Below are 19,697 nucleotides of genomic sequence, written 5' to 3' on the forward strand. Positions count from 1 at the left end.
GCAAAGATTTACTAAAAATCATTTTCATATAAATTATTATCTTAATTATACAGAAACTCATGTTCAATGAGATTTAATGACCTTCCAAAGAGCACTCAGCTGGAAATGTTAGGGTAGGTCTACCGGTACTAATCCTGTTATGTTCACCACGCTACACTGAGAATGCGTTGTAAGATGGGAAGAGACACATACGTGGAGATTTGACTACTGGGCTTGTGCTAGCCCCCGTTTTGTCACAAGATTTGGGTTTTTTATTTTTTTCGAGATGGAGTCTTGCTCTGTCAGCCAGGCTGGAGTGCAGTGGTGTGATCTCAGCTCACTACAACCTCTGCCTCCCAGGTTCAAGAGATTCTCCTGCCTCAGCCTCCCAAGTACCTGGGATTACAGGCACGCACCACCATGCCCAGCTAATTTTTTTTGTATTCTTAGTAGAAACGGGGTTTCACCATGTTGGCCAGGCTGGTCTTGAACTCTTGACCTCGTGATCCGCCCACCTCGGCCTCCCAAAGTGCTAGGATTACAGGCATGAGCCACCATGCCCGGCCCTAGATTTGGAATTTTACTTCTTTCTTGAGGCTCCCATCTACTTTTACTACACCAGGCTAACTTGGAAAGCAGCAAAGGAGGGCAGTCCCCTTCCACTCAACATAAGTCCACTCAGGAGCCCAAATGCCTGCCATTTTCCTTCTTGTTCTTCTCAACTGACAATGCTGTTTTCTGTTCAAGCCACCTGGGATCTGCCTGGAGCGAACTAGTGTCAACTGTTGCTCATGTCCAGAATTGAGGCAACGAAGGCAAGAGCAAGAAGAGACCCCAGAATCCAGCTAATCTAATCCCCTTCCCCAATTTACAGATGAGGAAACTGAGATCCAGAAAAGGAGAAGTAAACATTCCACAGTCCTCTGATGAATACTATTCTGGGGTTTTCTACTACAGCAGCAGCAGCAAGGTCTCTGGCTGGAATAGAAGTTCTGCTCAATATGGAAATCTACTTGCTGAACAGTATCTGTGAACTGGTCTTGGGGTCCTTCTTTTCTGTGACTTGAGTTCTTCTGATTCCTAGATATTTATTTCCTTCTTTCTATATTCCTTGTCTTAATACTTGAACCTTCCTAAGACAGCATCATGTGGAGGGCATAGCACCTGATATGGTTTGGCTCTGTATCCCCACCCAAATCTTATGTCGAGTTATAATTCCCAGCGTTGGAGGTGGGGCCTGGTGGGAGATGATTGGATCATGGAGGTGGTTTCTAACGGTTTAGCACCATCCCCCAAGTGCTGTCTCATGATACAGTTCTCACAAGATCTGGTTGTTTAAAAGTGTGTAGCATCTCCCCCATTCTCTCTCTCTCTCTCCTGTCACCATATGAGGATGTGCTTACTTCCCTTTCACCTCCCACCATGACTGTAAGTTTCCTGAGGCCTCCCCAGATATGCCTTCTGTACATCCTGCATAACTGTGAGTCAAACCTCTTTTCTTTGTAAACTACCCAGTCTCAGTTCTTTATAACAATGTGAGAACAGACTAATACAGCACTGGACTAGGAATAAAGTGACCATGCTTCTAATTCAAAACTATTGCTACCAGAGGAACTATTGGCCTCTTGGTCTTTTGTTTTCTGATCTGTAAAATGAGGTTGGTAAACCAGATGCCCCTTAAGGTCCATTGCAGTTCAGTCATTTTATATGGTTCACCTTTGTCTGACCCACTCCTTGCCCTAATTTCTGGTATAGATATATCCTTACTTGTACTAAGCCTGCTGGCTTATGACTCACACCTTCACTCTTCTCTTTAATTCCCAGGTCTCTGGACTTCTGAGGCCAGCTTAGGTGCTGCTCTACCATCCATCATAGACCTCCTCAGCATTGATACACTCCTCCACAATACCTCTGCCTGACAAAACTATCAAATCTGTCTTTTGAGCTGCAACCTAGACTCTGCTGCCCAGACGCTACCACTCATGCACGACTCCACGGGTTCACCAGGGTCTGATGTCATCCTTGCTCTTTGCATACTGGCCAATGATGCACATAGGTATACTTACCCTCCACCTAGCCATGCTCACTGGGATATTGCCACTCTGAAACTCAAGACCAGGGCAAGTCTACAAAGTGAAAATGCCTCACCTTCTTCAGTTCTTCAAGCTGAGAGAGCACACAAGTCTCCCTGATGACCTGCCACCCAGAGGACTCACACCTGGCTGTGATGTTTCCCCTGTAGCCTCTGCTGCAAGGCAGGGTATATTCATCATCCTTGGACCCAAATCCAAAGACAATGTTGTTACACTGGGCTGGAAACAAAAGAAAACAACGAAGAAAAATGATCCTAGAATATCCTGGCACTCTATATAAACCATGTTGTCATGTTTAAACGTTTTAGAACTCATTTTTGAAGACGAAATCCAGGCAAAATTCAGAAGTAAGAGAATTTTGTCTTTGATGTCCAGCTTCATCTGTCTCAACATTCCTTACTCATTCCTGATGCCTTACCCTCCCTGAGGCTGACTCCTCCTTCCAGGTGTCCGATCTATGCCAACAATATCACTTTTAATGGGCTATCAACTAGTAAGTATTAGGTGATAATAAGGAAAGATGTGATTACTCTCAGGAAATATTTTTACTCTTTAAAGGAACATTAGAAAGCCAGACAATTTTCCAGACACTATAGAATAAAGCAGTAATGTTATGGTTAAAAGATGGGCAGTTGCTATTTGTGGGTAGCACTTCCTACCTGTACCCCTTTAAGCATTTCTCACATTGCAACCAGTTGCTACTCTTGCTGCTGGCCTTTAGTAATGCATTCTTACCATGATTAGAACTAGGAGATGGAGACATTAACTGGAAGATCCACAAGGGCTATGATTTTTTTTTTGTTTTTTGAGATGGAGTTTCGCTCTTGTTGCCCAGGCTGGAGTGCAGTGGTGTGATCTCTGCTCACTGCAACCTCTACCTCCCAGGTTCAAGTGATTCTCCTGCCTCAGCCTCCCTAGTACCTGGGATTACAGGTGCACACCACCATGCCTGGCTATTTATTTATTTATTTATTTATTTATTTATTTATTTATTTTTGTGACTGAGTCTTGCTCTGTCACCCAGGCTGGAGTTAAGTGGAGCGATCTCGGCTCACTGCAACCTCCATCTCCTGGGTTCAAGCGATTCCCCTGCCTTGGCTTCTCAAGTAGCTGGGATTACAGGTGCGTGCCACCATGCCTGGCTAATTTTTTTTTTTGTATTTTTAGTAGAGGCAGGATTTCACTATGTTGGCCAGGCTGGTCTCGAACTTCTGATCTCAGGCAATCTGCCCTCCTTGGCCTCCCAAAGTTTTGGGATTATAGGCTTTAGCCACTGTGCTGGGCCTGGCTAATTTTTGTATTTTTAGTAGAGTCGGGGTTTCACCATGTTGGCTAGGCTGATCTTGAACTCCTGACCTGAAGTGATCTGCCCACTCTGGCCTCCCAAAATGCTAGGATTACAGACTTGAGCCACTGCACCCAGCCAGAGCTAAGATTTTTGTTTTCACCATTGCTGCATTTTAAGTGTCTAGACACTTTGGACTCTCAGTAAATATTTATAGAATAAATGTTGTTGAAAGAGAGTGATACAAATTTTGGTAGGAAAGGTGTAAAATTGAATGTAAAAGGAAAAGATAAAAATATCTGAAGAAAAACAGTTTGTGTGTGTGTGTGCGTGTCTGTCTGTCTGTCTTCATATGTGTTAAAGACATGATTTCTTGGATTGTGACTTAGAAATATTGTCAGCCTCAGAGCTCTTCCAACATGTATGCCAGTCAACTATTGCTGAGCCCTTTCCATCACAGCCTGCAGTGAAGTCAGTTCTCCACACTGTTTACACTAAGAGGTACAGATCAGATTTCCAATTAGCAAGAATTTGAAATAGTCGGTGGAAGTTAAGTTTCATCGTGGTGAGAGGAGGAGCCAAGATGGCCAAATAGGAACAGCTCCGGTCTACAGCTCCCAGCGTGAGCGACGCAGAAGACGGGTGATTTCTGCATTTCCATCTGAGGTACCGTGTTCATCTCACTAGGGAGTGCCAGACAGTGGGCGCAGGTCAGTGGGTGAGTGCACCGTGCGCCAGCCGAAGCAGGGGCGAGGCATTGCCTCACTCGGGAAGTGCAAGGGGTCAGGGAGTTCCCTTTCCAGGGGTGACAGACGGCACCTGGAAAATCGGGTCACTCCCACCCGAATACTGTGCTTTTCCAACGGGCTTAGGAAACGGTGCCCCAGGAGATTATAGCCCGCACTGGCTCAGAGGGTCCTACGCCCACGGAGTCTCGCTGATTGCTAGCACAGCAGTCTGAGATCAAACAGCAAGTCGGCAGCCAGGCTGGGGGAGGGGCGCCCGCCATTGCCCAGGCTCGCTTAGGTAAACAAAGCAGCCGGGAAGCTTGAACTGGGTGGAGCCCACCACAGCTCAAGGAGGCCTGCCTGCCTCTGTAGGCTCCACCTCTAGAGGCAGGGCCCAGACAAACAAAAAGACAGCAGTAACCTCTGCAGACTTAAATGTCCCTGTCTGACAGCTTTGAGGAGAGCAGTGGTTCTCCCAGCACGCAGCTGGAGATCTGGGAACAGGCAGACTGCCTCCTCAAGTGGGTCCCTGACCCCGACCCCTGAGCAGCCTAACTGGGAGGCACCCCCCAGCAGGGGCAGACTGACACCTCACACGGCCGGCCATGTACTCCAACAGACCTGCAGCTGAGGGTCCTGTCTGTTAGAAGGAAAACTAACAGAAAGGACATCCACACCAAAAACCCATCTGTACATCACCATCATCAAAGACCAAAAGTAGATAAAACCACAAAGATAGGGAAAAAACAGAGCAGAAAAACTGGAAACTCTAAAAAGCAGAGTACCTCTCCTCCTCCAAAGGAACGCAGTTCCTCACCAGCAACGGAACAAAGCTGGATGGAGAATGACTTGTCAAGCTGAGAGAAGAAGGCTTCAGATGATCAAATTACTCCGAGCTACGGGAGGATATTAAAACCAAAGGCAAAGAAGTTGAAAACTTTGAAAAAAATTTAGAAGAATGTATAACTAGAATAACTAATACAGAGAAGTGCTTAAAGGAGCTGATGGAGCTGAAAACCAAGGCTCAAGAACTACATGAAGAACGCAGAAGCCTCAGGAGCCGATGTGATCAAATGGAAGAAAAGGTATCAGCCCTGGAAGATGAAATGAATGAAATGAAGCGAGAAGGGAAGTTTAGAGAAAAAAGAATAAAAAGAAACGAGCAAAGCCTCCAAGAAATGTGGGACTATGTGAAAAGACCAAATCTACGTCTGATTGGTGTACCTGAAAGTGACGGGGAGAATGGAACCAAGTTGGAAAACACTCTGCAGGATATTATCCAGGAGAACTTCCCCAATCTAGCAAGGCAGGCCAACATTCAGATTCAGGAAATACAGAGAACGCCACAAAGATACTCCTCGAGAAGAGCAACTCCAAGACACATAATTGTCACATTCACCAAAGTTGAAATGAAGGAAAAAATGTTAAGGGCAGCCAGAGAGAAAGGTCGGGTTACCGTCAAAGGGAAGCCCATCAGACTAACAGCGGATCTCTCGGCAGAAACCCTACAAGCCAGAAGAAAGTGGGGGCCAATATTCAACATTCTTAAAGAAAAGAATTTTCAACCCAGAATTTCATATCCAGCCAAACTAAGCTTCATAAGTGAAGGAGAAATAAAATACTTTACAGACAAGCAAATGCTGAGAGATTTTGTCACCACCAGGCCTGCCCTAAAAGAGCTCCTGAAGGAAGCGCTAAACATGGAAAGGCACAACCGGTACCAGCCAATGCAAAATCACGCCAAAATGTAAAGACCATCAAGACTAGGAAGAGACTGCATCAACTAACGAGCAAAATAACCAGCTAACATCATAATGACAGGATCAAATTCACACATAACAATATTAACTTTAAATGTAAATGGACTAAATGCTCCAATTAAAAGACACAGACTGGCAAATTGGATAAAGACTCAAGACCCATCAGTGTGCTGTATTCAGGAAACCCATCTCACGTGCAGAGACACACATAGGCTCAAAATAAAAGGATGGAGGAAGATCTACCAAGCAAATGGAAAACAAAAAAAGGTAGGGGTTGCAATCCTAGTCTCTGATAAAATAGACTTTAAACCAACAAAGATCAGAAGAGACAAAGAAGGCCATTACATAATGGTAAAGGGATTAATTCAACAAGAAGAGCTAACTATCCTAAATATATATGCACCCAATACAGGAGCACCCAGATTCATAAAGCAAGTCCTGGGTGACCTACAAAGAGACTTAGACTCCCACACATAAATAATGGGAGACTTTAACACCCCACTGTCAACATTAGACAGATCAACGAGACAGAAAGTCAACAAGGATACCCAGGAATTGAACTCAGCTCTGCACCAAGCAGACCTAATAGACATCTACAGAACTCTCCACCCCAAATCAACAGAATATACATTTTTTTCAGCACCACACCACACCTATTCCAAAATTGACCACATACTTGGAAGTAAAGCACTCCTCAATAAATGTAAAAGAACAGAAATTATAACAAACTATCTCTCAGATCACAATGCAATCAAGCTAGAACTCAGGATTAAGAATCTCACTCAAAACCGCTCAACTACATGGAAACTGAACAACCTGCTCCTGAGTGACTACTGGGTACATAATGAAATGAAAGCAGAAATAAAGATGTTCTTTGAAAACAATGAGAACCAAGACACAACATACCAGAATCTCTGGGATGCATTCAAAGCAGTGTGTAGAGGGAAATTTATAGCACTAAATGCCCACAAAAGAAAGCAGGAAAGATCCAAAATTGACACCCTAACATCACAATTAAAAGAACTAGAAAAGCAAGAGCAAACACATTCAAAAGCTAGCAGAAGGCAAGAAATAACTAAAATCAGAGCAGAACTGAAGGAAATAGAGACACAAAAAACCCTTCCAAAAATTATTGAATCCAGGAGCTGGTTTTTTGAAAGGATCAACAAAATTGATAGACCGCTAGCAAGATTAATTAAGGAAAAAAGAGAGAAGAATCAAATAGATGCAATAAAAAATGATAAAGGAGATATCACCACCGATCCCACAGAAATACGAACTACCATCAGAGAATACTACAAACACCTCTACGCAAATAAACTAGAAAATCTAGAAGAAATGGATAAATTCCTCAACACATACACCCTCCCAAGACTAAACCAGGAAGAAGTTGAATCTCTGAATAGACCAATAACAGGAGCTGAAATTGTGGCAATAATCAATAGCTTACCAACCAAAAAAAGTCCAGGACCAGATGGGTTCACAGCCAAATTCTACCAGAGGTACAAGGAGGAACTGGTACCATTCTTTCTGAAACTATTCCAATCAATAGAAAAAGAGGGAATCCTCCCTAACTCATTTTATGAGGCCAGCATCATCCTGATACCAAAGCCTGGCAGAGACACAACTAAAAAAGAGAATTTTAGACCAATATCCCTGATGAACATTGATGCAAAAATCCTCAATAAAATACGGGCAAACAGAATCCAGCAGCACATCAAAAAGCTTATCCACCATGATCAAGTGGGCTTCATCCCTGGGATGCAAGGCTGGTCCAATATACGCAAATCAATAAATGTAATCCAGCATATAAACAGAACCAAAGACAAAAACCACATGATTATCTCAATAGATGCAGAAAAGGCCTTTGACAAAATTCAACAATCCTTCATGCTAAAAACTCTCAATAAATTAGGTATTGATGGGACGTACCTCAAAATCATAAGAGCTATCTATGACAAACCCACAGCCAATATCATACTGAATGGGCAAAAACTGGAAGCATTCCCTTTGAAAACTGGCACAAGACAGGGATGCCCTCTCTCACCACTTCTATTCAACATAGTGTTGGAAGTTCTGACCAGGGCAATTAGGCAGGAGAAGGAAATAAAGGGTATTCAATTAGGAAAAGAGGAAGTCAAATTGTCCCTGTTTGCAGATGACATGATTGTATATCTAGAAAACCCCATTGTCTCAGCCCAAAATCTCCTTAAGCTGATAAGCAACTTCAGCAAAGTCTCAGGATACAAAATCAATGTACAAAAATCACAAGCATTCTTATACATCAATAACAGACAAACAGAGAGCCAAATCATGAGTGAACTCCCATTCACAATTGCTTCAAAGAGAATAAAATACCTAGGAATCCAACTTACAAGGGATGTGAAGGACCTCTTCAAGGAGAACTACAAACCACTGCTCAAGGAAATAAAAGAGGATACAAACAAATGGAAGAACATTCCATGCTCATGGGTAGGAAGAATCAATATCATGAAAATGGCCATCCTTCCCAAGGTAATTTACAGATTCAATGCCATCCCCATCAAGCTACCAATGACTTTCTTCACAGAATTGGAAAAAACTACTTTAAACTTCATATGGAACCAAAAAAGAGCCCGCATCACCAAGTCAATCCTAAGCCAAAAGAACAAAGCTGGAGGCATCATGCTACCTGACTTCAAACTATACTACAAGGCTACAGTAACCAAAACAGCATGGTACTGGTACCAAAACAGAGATATAGATCAATGGAACAGAACAGAGCCGTCAGAAATAATGCCACATATCTACAACTATCTGATCTTTGACAAACCTGAGAAAAACAAGAAATGGGGAAAGGATTCCCTATTTAATAAATGGTGCTGGGAAAACTGGCTAGCCATATGGAGAAAGCCGAAACTGGATCCCTTCCTTACACCTTATACAAAAATCAATTCAAGATGGATTAAAGACTTAAACGTTAGACCTAAAACCATAAAAACCCTAGAAGAAAACCTAGGCATTACCATTCATGACATAGGCATGGGCAAGGACTTCATGTCTAAAACACCAAAAGCAATGGCAACAAAAGCCAAAATTGACAAATGGGATCTAATTAAACTCAAGAGCTTCTGCACAGCAAAAGAAACTACCATCAGAGTGAACAGGCAACCTACAAAATGGGAGAAAATTTTCGCAACCTACTCATCTGACAAAGGGCTAATATCCAGAATGTACAATGAACTCCAACAAATTTACAAGAAAAAAACAAACAACCCCATCAAAAAGTGGGTGAAGGATATGAACAGACACTTCTCAAAAGAAGACATTTATGCAGCCAAAAAACACATGAAAAAATGCTCACCATCACTGGCCATCAGAGAAATGCAAATCAAAACCACAATGAGATACCATCTCACACCAGTTAGAATGGCAATCATTAAAAAGTCAGGAAACAACAGGTGTTGGAGAGGATGTGGAGAAATAGGAACACTTTTACACTGTTGGTGGGACTGTAAACTAGTTCAACCCTTGTGGAAATCAGTGTGGCGATTCCTCAGGGATCTAGAACTAGAAATTCCATTCGACCCAGCCATCCCATTACTGGGTATATACCCAAAGGACTATAAATCATGCTGCTATAAAGACACATGCACACATATGTTTATTGCGGCAATATTCACAATAGCAAAGACTTGGAACCAACCCAAATGTCCAACAATGATAGACTGGATTAAGAAAATGTGGCACATATATACCATGGAATACTATGCAGCCATAAAAAATGATGAGTTCATGTCCTCTGTAGGGACATGGATGAAATTGGAAATCATCATTCTCAGTAAACTATCGCAAGAACAAAAAACCGAACACTGCATATTCTCACTCATAGGTGGGAACTGAACAATGAGAACACATGGACACAGGAAGGGGAGCATCACACAGTGGGGACTGTTGTGGGGTGGGGGGAGGGGGGAGGGATAGCATTGGGAGATATACCTAATGCTAGATGACGAGTTAGTGGGTGCAGCGCACCAGCATGGCACATGTATACATATGTAACTTACCTGCACATTGCGCACATGTACCATAAAACCTAAAGTATAACAATAATGATAATAACAATAATAATAATAATAAAAGAAAAAAAGAAAAAATAAAATTACCTGAATTAGAAAAAAAAAAAAAGTTTCATCGTGGTGCTGGGGGAAACAGCTGCCTATTTGTGCTGAAAGGCAGTTAGAGAACAATTCTTTATTCAAATGTCTCAAATCTACTTCCTGAGGACACAAATGAACTACTAATTCAAGGACTCTCTTAACCTAAGCAGAGGATGGGAATCCAGCATTACCTTTTCCGAACACTCTGAAAGAGCTGTCTTCTAATGGAAACAGCTTGTGAAGGGCTGTCTTAGCCTTCTCGGCCACCTGTTCAATGGCTGACAGCAGTTCAGATGCACTGCTGGAACCAACAACTTCATACCAAGCAACGATGCTTCCATTTCTGCAGTGATTATGGGGAAAGAGAAATGAGATTCACTACTTATTCATTCATTCACTCAGGGCCTACGCTGTGTGTACATGGCATTAGGTCCATAGGAATAAAGCAAACAGAGCTTACATTCTAGTGGATAAGGCAAGGCAAATAAAAAAACAAGTATACGCCAAAAATACATATATATATGATATATATACATAAATACATCTGTATATATACAGATATAATTATGGGGCCCCACATTAAATAAAGCTGGTTATGGAAGGCTTTTTTGTGCTGTGGGTCTTTGAAGCTGAGGCCTGAGGCCAGCTATGCAAAGAAGAAAAGGCCAGCTATGCAAAGAACATTGGTGTGGAATGTCAGCACAAGTAAAGGTCCTAAGGCAGGAAAATGCCTGTAAGTTTGACAAGCTTAAATACTAGGATGATTGAAATTCAACAGCTAGGGAGCAATAGCAGGAGATGATATTGGAGTGGTACCAGCAGTCAGATCTCATAGGACATTAGAGTTGGGATTTCATTCTTTATTAAAAAGTTTTCTTCTTTATTAAAAGGTAGTGACATCATAAGATTTATCTTTTTAAGACCATAAAGGCTGCTGTGTAGAAAACAGATGGAAGGGAAGCAAGCAAGGTACAGAGAACCCAGTTAGGAAAGAGCTGGTGGTGGCTTGAACTAGTTGGGTAGCCATGCATGTGGTCAAATTCAGGTTTTATTTGGAACCAGAGCCATAGAACTTACTAATGGAGAAGATTTGGGATGTGAAAGAAAGAAATCAGTCAATAATAACTCCAAGGAACGGAAAATCAAGTTTTTGTATATTCTTACCATGGAGTACTACTGGACTACAAAAAGGAAGAAAAATGAGGATGAATCTCAATGACATTATGCTGAGTGAAAGACGCCGAACACGCAAAAAAGAAAAAAACTGGATTATTCTACTTATGTGAAGTTCTGGAATAGACTAAACTAACCTGTGATGATAGAAATCATACAAGTGGTTGCTTCTGGTGTGAGGGGATGGCATGGAAAGAGGCTGGAAAGCAACACAAGAGAACTTTCGGGATTATGGGAATGTTCCATCTTGACAGGAAGGGACTTGCACAAGCGTTTTTCAAAGCTGATAGAGTCGTACACAGAGTTTGAGCACATAACTGTGTGCAAATTATACCTCAATAAAAGAAATTATAGCACAGGATGGCTCCAAGGATTGGGTCTCTGCAAGTGGAAGGACAGCATTGCTGTAATGGAAATAGGGAAGACAGTGGGAAAAATAAGTTATAGGTTAGGAAGGGGAGAGTCAGAGGATTCCCAGTTTGGACATGTGACATTTGACATGCCAGCTGGAAAACCAAGTGGAGACTGTCAAGTAGGCAGTTGGTTATTTGAGTCTGGAGTTCAGGAGAGTGCCCGAGCTCAAGTAATAAATTTAGAATCCATCAGCATACAGATGTGTTTGAAGACATGAAAGCACATGAGATCACATACATTAAGTCAATCCTGCAATAACTCATGAGATAAGCAGTGTATCATTCCCATTTTATAGATAGAAGAATGGTTGGGTGAAAAAATTATTAATTACTAATTGATCGGAAGTTCTGCAGCTTAAATTCTTACTACATTGAACTTCTGCTCACGATGTATAAATAAGTGCAGACACCCTTTTGTGCACTGATGGTCACAATACCTTTGCATTGATATGTCCCTTCTATTGATTACAAAGTATTTTCCTGCTTGTTATTGATTTGATTTAATGAAGTTAAACCAGGTTCCACAGGTGTGCAACTGTCCCGTTTGACAGATAAGTAAATACAGTGAGAGATTAAGATTTATTTTAATCTGGGCATGGTGACTCGTGCTTGTAATCCCAGCACTTTGGGAGGCCGAGGTGTGTGAGTAACTTGAGGCCAGAAGTTCGAGACCAGACTGGTCAACATGGTGAAACCCTTCTTTATTTTCTAAAATAATTTTTTAAAAAGAGATTTATTTTAAATCATATATGCAAAAAGTAAAACTTTAGGCTGGGCTTTGTGTCTCATGCCTGTAATGCCAGCATTATGGGAGGCCGAGGTAGGAAGATCGCTAGAGCCCAGGAGTTTAAGACCAGCCTGAGCAACATAGCAAGACCTCAACCAATTAGACAAGCATGATGGCAAGTGCCTGTGATCCTAGCTACTAGGGAGGCATAGGTGGGATTGCTTGAACCCAGGTGGTCAAGGCTGCAGTGAACTGAGATCGCACCACTCCACTCCAGCATGGGCAACAGAGTGAGACCCCATATCAAAACAAAATGAAACAAAACAAAATAAAAAGTTGTAGTTTATAGATTTGTGCCTACTTTTACAGTGATTTGGTCTGCAAATTATTGGAGACAGCTTATAAGATATACATGATAGAATATAAATTACAAGTATAAATAGAAAACAAGGATCACAGAAAAGAAAAATATGAATATTGAAAGTATGATCAACTGTATAAACCTCAATATTAAAAAAAAGCAGTGTTTTTGCTAGTATTGAATTTTAAAGAAAACTATTCATGTATGACTTAAAGGATAGTGCCCAGGACAATATGTTTATAGCAAATACTATTGAAAATTTCCTATGGGTTGGCTGGATGCAGAGGCTCACACCTGTAATCCCAGCAGTTTGGGAAGCCGAGGCAGGTGGATCAAGAGGTCAGGTGATCGAGACCATCCTGGCTAACACAGTGAAACCCCATCTCTACTAAAAATACAAAAAAATTAGCCGGGCGTGGTGGCACACGCCTGTAGTCCCAGCTACTCGGAAGGCAGAGGAAGGAGGATGGCGTGAACCCAGGAGGTGGAGGTTGCAGTGAGCCGAGATTGTGCCACTGCACTCCAGCCTAGGCGACAGAGCGAGACTCCATCTCAAAAAAAAAGAAAAGAAAAGAAGAAAAGAGAAAATTTCCTATGGGTGTTTTTAAGTTAACTGTGAAAAAAATATCACAAGTCAAGTTCTCTGACCTCTAAGCCACTTTCTCTAACAAGCAGACAGACTATTAATAGTTGGTAATTAATGTAAACATGGCTAACTAAACAACTTTTGGAATTAAGGCATAAACAAAAGGATAATTTACTAAATATTTCTTTATTTGCTGTAAACAATGACTACTGGGTTTTGAACTATGATGTATACATGATATCTGTGCAAAGATATCTCACCCAAAGCCCCACTTCTGGCTCCAAATTATGAGGCATCATATCTCCTATGGTTGCTGAAGGAGAAAATCCACCCTTCGACAACCCGCAGCCCTTACCCCCAACCCTCACTTTTTCCCATGCACTGTTACCATGGTCTCCTGCCTTCTTTCAAGTTTCTGCCCTACTGCTATTGTTTGTAGTTCTACTCACTGACCCACAGTTTTGAGAATGCTTTCCAATATTTAAGGTCCTAGGCCAGATGTGGTGGCTCATGCCTGTAATCCCAGCACTCTGGGGGCCGAGGCAGGCGGATCACCTGCGGTCAGGAGTTCGAGACCAGTGTGGCCAACATGGTGAAACCCTGTCTCTACTAAAAATACAAAAAAAGTTAGCTGGATGTGGTGGCAGGTGCCTGTAATTCCAGCTATTTGGGAGGCTGAGGCAAGAGAATCTCTTGAACCCGGTAGGCAGAGGTTGCAGGGTTGCAGTGAGCCTAGATTGTGCCATTGCACTCCAAGCTGGGTGACAAGAGTGACACTCTGTCAAAAAAAAAAAAAAAAAATTTAAGGTCCTAAACTCATTTAAGTGAGAATCTAGGCTTTACTCTTCAGACTTTTTAAAGCATCACAGATCCTTGTTCACTTAGTAAAAATCCTACTATAAAGATGAATTCTGTCCTGTTTTCTGTCAGGGTCACCTAAAAACAGCGCTCTGCCTTTTGCAGAACTGGCGCCCAATTCTGGGGATGCCCTTCTAAGACCATTGTGTTACTTACCGAAATTGGGTGACCTGAACCGACTCAAAACCTTCAATTCTTTCGTATGCTTTTTTAAGCTTAGAAAGAGAACAAAGAGCAATGTGTTAATTCTTCTTCCCATACTTCAGAAAGACATTTGAGCAAAAAATTGATGCAGACAATAAATAAATCAACAGTAGCAAAGGAGCAAAGAAAAGAGATACAGTGGGAAGTAATTGCATGTCATACAAATACAGTTAAAATAACAGTTGTGAATGTATACATACACACACACATATCCATACATATACACGTATAAAATGTATCTTTGAGATTGCTAATAAATTGTGAATAACCAACTGCTTAGAATAGGAGATGAATTTGATGCCAGATCATAGAATAAATTTACCCAAAATCCATTTTTTCCTTATCAAAAACAAGCCATTAATTTTTACAGGTACTTAGACTGAATCCATCTATTAAGTATTTGCTCAGGTCTTCAGTTAGAGCTACACCTGAGCCAGCATTCTAGACAGAGGGACACTGATCTAGTTTTTATGTGACTTTATTATAAAGTTGAGAATTTTGCTCAGTAACTCTCTTCAGCCTCTAACAACAGAGTTTTCTTTACAGAACAAATCCCAAATGCTGACAATTGAGCTTAGATCATGATTTTTTTTTGTTTTTTGATGTGGAGTCTCACTCTGTCGCCCAGGCTGGCGTGCAGTGGCACGATCTCAGCTAACTACAAACTCCACCTCCCGGGTTCAAGCAATTCTCGTGCCTCATCACCTGAGTATCTGGGATTACAGGTGTATGTCACTATGCCCTGCTAATTTTTGTATTTTTTAGTAGAGATTCGGTTTCACCATGCTGGCCAGGCTGGTCTCGAACTCCTGACCTCAAGTGATCTGCCTGCCTCAGCCTCCCAAAGTACTGGGATTACAGGCGTGAGCCACCGCGCCTGACCCATAAAAATTTTTTATAAAAACTAAAAATAGAAAATAATCAAGAAGCCTTAGTATATTGCTAAAATAAGTGAGCAAAACTGAACACAAGAGAAGTGCAAAGAAGTCAGCTGCTAAACTTTCCTAGAAAGAAGATGCTCAGGGAATTTCAACTGTGGGCAGAGAAAATAACTGTTCTGTAATAGCTCACTGAAAATGAATAATTAAGAATAAGTATTAAATATACATGCTGAATTAAAAACGTTTGAACTTGAGTGTAGCAAACAATTCCTTATGTAATAAGTAGACAGTACTTACTTGAATTTCAATTCCATTTGCATATTTGGAGTATATAGCAGAAGATGAATTCAAAAGGTCATTTGTAAACCTTTCATTAATTTTGAAAGTGCCCCAAATCTCTGTAGGAAATAAAAATAAGTTTATAGACATAATAAATTTCTAACTTGATTTTATTAGTAGCATACAATTCTAGAAGTACAATTCGGTATCATCTATTCAACAGTGATATTTCAAATTTTTTTCATAAGAAATGTTCACCTAAAATAACACAGGATGCATACATAAAACCAGAGTTTTCAATTGCAGATTTGGAATAGTAATAGGGAAGTGCTGGTAATCAAGGCAACCTTAAAAGCAGGTAAATGCGTGGCCTCTCAAGTGTCACTAAAGAAGGCATTCACTGAACTCTGAAATGTATCTTCATCTAGGCAATAAGCTTAAGCATTGTCCCTATTAAAAATTAAACGATGACCGTAGCAGCAACACTACTTGCTAACTCCAACACATTCCTTACTTACCCATTGCCAGTACTTCTCTGCAATGGGACAATTCTCTGTGTGGACAAATCCTATTTATCCTTCATTCAGGACCTAGTCAAATATCATCTCTTCCAGAAGGTCTTCTCTAATCCTCAGATGCAGAGTCTTTCTCGCCTCTAAATTCCTACAGTACTTTATCCCTATCTCCCTCCCATCTTCTTACATATTCCTAAACATTGATTTGTGTACATCTCATCTATGCACATCTCCATGGTACTGTGGGAAGCTCCTTATAAGTGTCATCCTTGTGTGATCCAGCTTTGTATCTTTCAAAGATGGATTAGACATGGACCATCTTTTTCTTTCCTTTCTTTATTTTATTTTCTTTTCTTTTCTTTTTTTTTTTTTTAGTCAGGGTCTCACTTTTGTCACCCAGGCTACTGTGCAGTGGCACGATTTTGGCTCACTGCAGCCTCAGTCTCCTGGGTTCAAGCAATCCTCTTCCCTCAGCCCCGCAAGTAGCTGGTACTACAGGCACACACCACCACACCCAGCTAATTTTTGTATTTTTTGTAGAGATGCATTTTTGCCATGTTGCCCAAGCTGGTCTGGAACTCCTCCTGAGCTCAAGCAATCAGCCTGCCTTAGCCTTCCAAATTGCTAGGATTACAAGTGTAAGCCGCTGTGCCCGTCTTTCAAAACATAGGCTTTCATCAACATTCATTGAAGAAATTACATTATTTTCTTTCTTGTATTAGAGTCTGGCCTCTACAACTAGTCTCCTAATTCATAGACAGCAAGAGAAATTCTTCTGTGTGTCCTCCTAGAATTTGCCCGTGATCTGGGTGTAAAGATGGTGGTTAATAAGTAATGTGTTGCCATAACCTGAATTGCTGTAGTCCCAGGAAGGAGATCCAGTATTCCCAATTTAGCTGGGCTATTTCAGGCTCACTCTTTGCTCAGTTCCACCAATATCTGGGGCTTCCAGTTAACTGGAGTAATCATTGCAGGAGCTTCGTAAAGTCCTTTATGCCCTGGAGTCCGTGTCATTTGGCTCATCTCATCTTTCATTGAACATAAACCTAAGTTAACCATAGCTCCCTCAGCTTCCACTGGTTTCCTAAGCTAGACTTTTAGATTTTGTTCTGTTTTAACAAGGCATTCAGTACACATATTTGTTGACAATTGAGAGACTTCTTTTAATGGAATCATTCACTATGTGTTCCTCCCTGCATTCATATCTCTAGACTCCCCTTTTCTTGAAATTGATGTTGGCAAAAGATGTGAAAAGAGAGTAGGAAGACAAATGTTGCTTACTCAAGCAGTTCCTCTTTTTGGAATTTTAGCAACTCTTCCTCAATCTCAATAAAATCATATGATTGCAGAGCTGAGCTGGATGGACCTAAAGGTTGAAGTGACCTTCACATGTCATCATGTGTTTCTGGATCTTCTGTACTATGAAAGCTCTCACTGGGTCCAGCCAGGCCTAACATGATATATCATCACTGTCCTTCAATCTCCCTGTAAACAAACATTGACTAGCTAGACAATGAGCAAGAGTCCCTCCTCTGTTGCATGTTGGGGTGGGAGAAGCCCCAGCCCAGAGCACTCTTAGTTGCTTACTTGTTCTCTCACAGAAATTGACACTCTGGCTGAGGTTGTTGAGATGACATTCACAGCTTGGTAGTGCTCCAGCCGTGTGAAGGTAGCAGTTCTGGGGATCCAGGCATGAGGAAGGAAACCAGGTGTAGCTGTCTTCACAGGTACACTGCAGGACCCCATTCAGGCTGTTGCAGTCTGCACAAAAAATAGAACTCAGTCTCATGGATTCTGGTTTATAAACTGACTACTGCTGAGCAGTGATTTTATTTTATATATGTTTATTTTTCAGATTAACTTCCCACATCTTCTATGAGTTTTGTTTTGTTTTGTTTTGTTGCCTAGGCTAGAATACAGTGGCACGATCTCAGCTCACTGCAACCTCTGCCTCCTGGGTTCAGGTGATTCTTGTGCCTCAGCCTCCTGAGTAGCTGGGATTACAGGCACGCACCATCACCCTGGCTAATTTTTGTATTTTCAGCAGAGACAGTATTTTGCCATGTTGGCCAGGGTGGTCTTGAACTCCTGAGCTCAAGTGATCTGCCCGCCTTGGCCTCCCAAAGTGCTGGGATTACAGGCGTGAGCCACCGCACCCGACCCTGAGTAGTGATTTCTGATCCTTAGCTCTTACATGGAATCTGGACCAAGGATTTGGTTGGTGCAAAAGTAATAGCAATTTTTGCCATTGAAAGTAAAATAATGGTAATATTTCTCACCAAAAGCTAGAAGGATGAAACCAGGACAGCAATATATTCAAGGTAAGAAAATGTCCAACTCAATAAATTCTGAGATTGGTATCAGAAAGCTAACAAACATAAAGCTACAATGGCTGGGATTAGCATGCAAAAGAAGGATGTATGCCCCATACATAGCCACTGCAATGGAAGAGAGAAGCAGAAGAGGACACTTGTAACAGGAGAGTTGTTTAAAGGATTCTAGAGCATATTTGACCACCATCTCATTGGAGGCTCCTTCCCATCCACCTGCCACCACTCCCAAGTAGGCCTTATAAGCAAGATGACAAAGGCAGAGAAACATTTTTGGGGAAGTCATGATGAAAAGTTTCTCTAGTAGCAATTCTGTATGCCTGCCCCCTTCTATTACACCTGAAATTCCCACAAAGTCATCTTTTTTTTCAGTAGATCAAAAACCAGGGCAAAGTCACCAGACACCTTTGTGAAAATATCCATGGTGTGCAGTGAATGGGTCTCAAGCTTTATTGTGACACAGAATCACCTGGAAGATCTCACCCTGGAGTTTCTGATCCTCCAAGTCAAGACGAATGAAGAATTTGCATTTTTGCTAAGTTCCCTAATGCTGCTGCTGCTGGCCTGGGGACCACGCTTTAAGAATCACTGCTTTAGATCAATATTTTAACTTCTCTGAACCCCACCTTTGTGCTTATTAATGCTGTTTGCCAAATATTTCTTGCTGTCTTCCAGGTACACAGGATTGCATATCATAGTCCCCTGAAGTTAAGTGGGGCCATGGAGCCAGTTCTAGCCAATAAGTTGTGGGCAGAGTTACTGTGGTCACTTCTGAGTTAGAGAATTTAATTGCCTATGGAAAACCCTCCAGTGTTTCATTTATTTTTTACTCAGCATGGGTACATATGAGATAGGGTCTGATACATCACTGGGGACTGGTGGCAACAAATACAGCCCTCTGCCAATCTGCAATGGACATGTAGCATGAAGAAGATATAAAGCGTTTGTTCTTTTAAATCACAGAGATTGTAGGGATGATTGTTTCCACAGCATAACCCAACCTAGCCTGACTGATACACCCGCCTTCCCCATTTACACATCCAGTCACCGAGAGCCACCTTACATGTGGTAGCCTTTGCTCTGATAATCTTAATTAGCCCGTGTGACCATAATAATGGAGGCTTCAAGAGCTTCAGAAAATTTCTCAAATCTCTTTTCTCCTTGGAATCTCTATAGGTCACCTGAAGCAGCAGCTGATATTCTTCGACTGGGCCTAAAGACAGAAAGAGAGTCAGAAACCTTTTTTTCTGTCCGTGGGGAAAATATTGCTGAGGAAGTGACTGAGAAACAATCATCAAATTCAGCCTGGAGGTCAAGGACTCTACCATGCTGCTTGTTCTTGAGTTCCTCTCATCCAAACATGGACTAAAAATGAACACTGAGGGC

At 41.6% G+C, this 19,697-nt stretch overlaps 1 protein-coding gene across 2 annotated transcripts in view; it reads right to left on the reverse strand.

Moving 5' to 3' along the window:
• ADGRF1 (adhesion G protein-coupled receptor F1) overlaps window positions 1-19,697 on the reverse strand; it is a 51,109-nt gene that overhangs the window by 14,799 nt on the left and 16,613 nt on the right. The window contains exons 4-9 of one of the 2 annotated variants that reach the window (XM_054493148.2): window positions 19,375-19,524; window positions 17,569-17,742; window positions 15,485-15,585; window positions 14,259-14,317; window positions 10,176-10,327; window positions 2,128-2,291 (exon numbers count right to left, since the gene is read on the reverse strand). In XM_054493148.2, the coding sequence (XP_054349123.1) occupies window positions 2,128-2,291; window positions 10,176-10,327; window positions 14,259-14,317; window positions 15,485-15,585; window positions 17,569-17,742; window positions 19,375-19,524 (800 nt within the window). Of the gene's footprint in view, window positions 1-2,127; window positions 2,292-10,175; window positions 10,328-13,411; window positions 14,023-14,258; window positions 14,318-15,484; window positions 15,586-17,568; window positions 17,743-19,374; window positions 19,525-19,697 lie in introns of those variants that run through there. The other variant, XM_054493149.1, reaches the window with a different exon arrangement.

Source organism: Pongo pygmaeus, chromosome 5, assembly GCF_028885625.2.
Source record: "Pongo pygmaeus isolate AG05252 chromosome 5, NHGRI_mPonPyg2-v2.0_pri, whole genome shotgun sequence".
In the NCBI taxonomy this organism is placed as follows: Eukaryota; Metazoa; Chordata; class Mammalia; order Primates; family Hominidae; genus Pongo; species Pongo pygmaeus.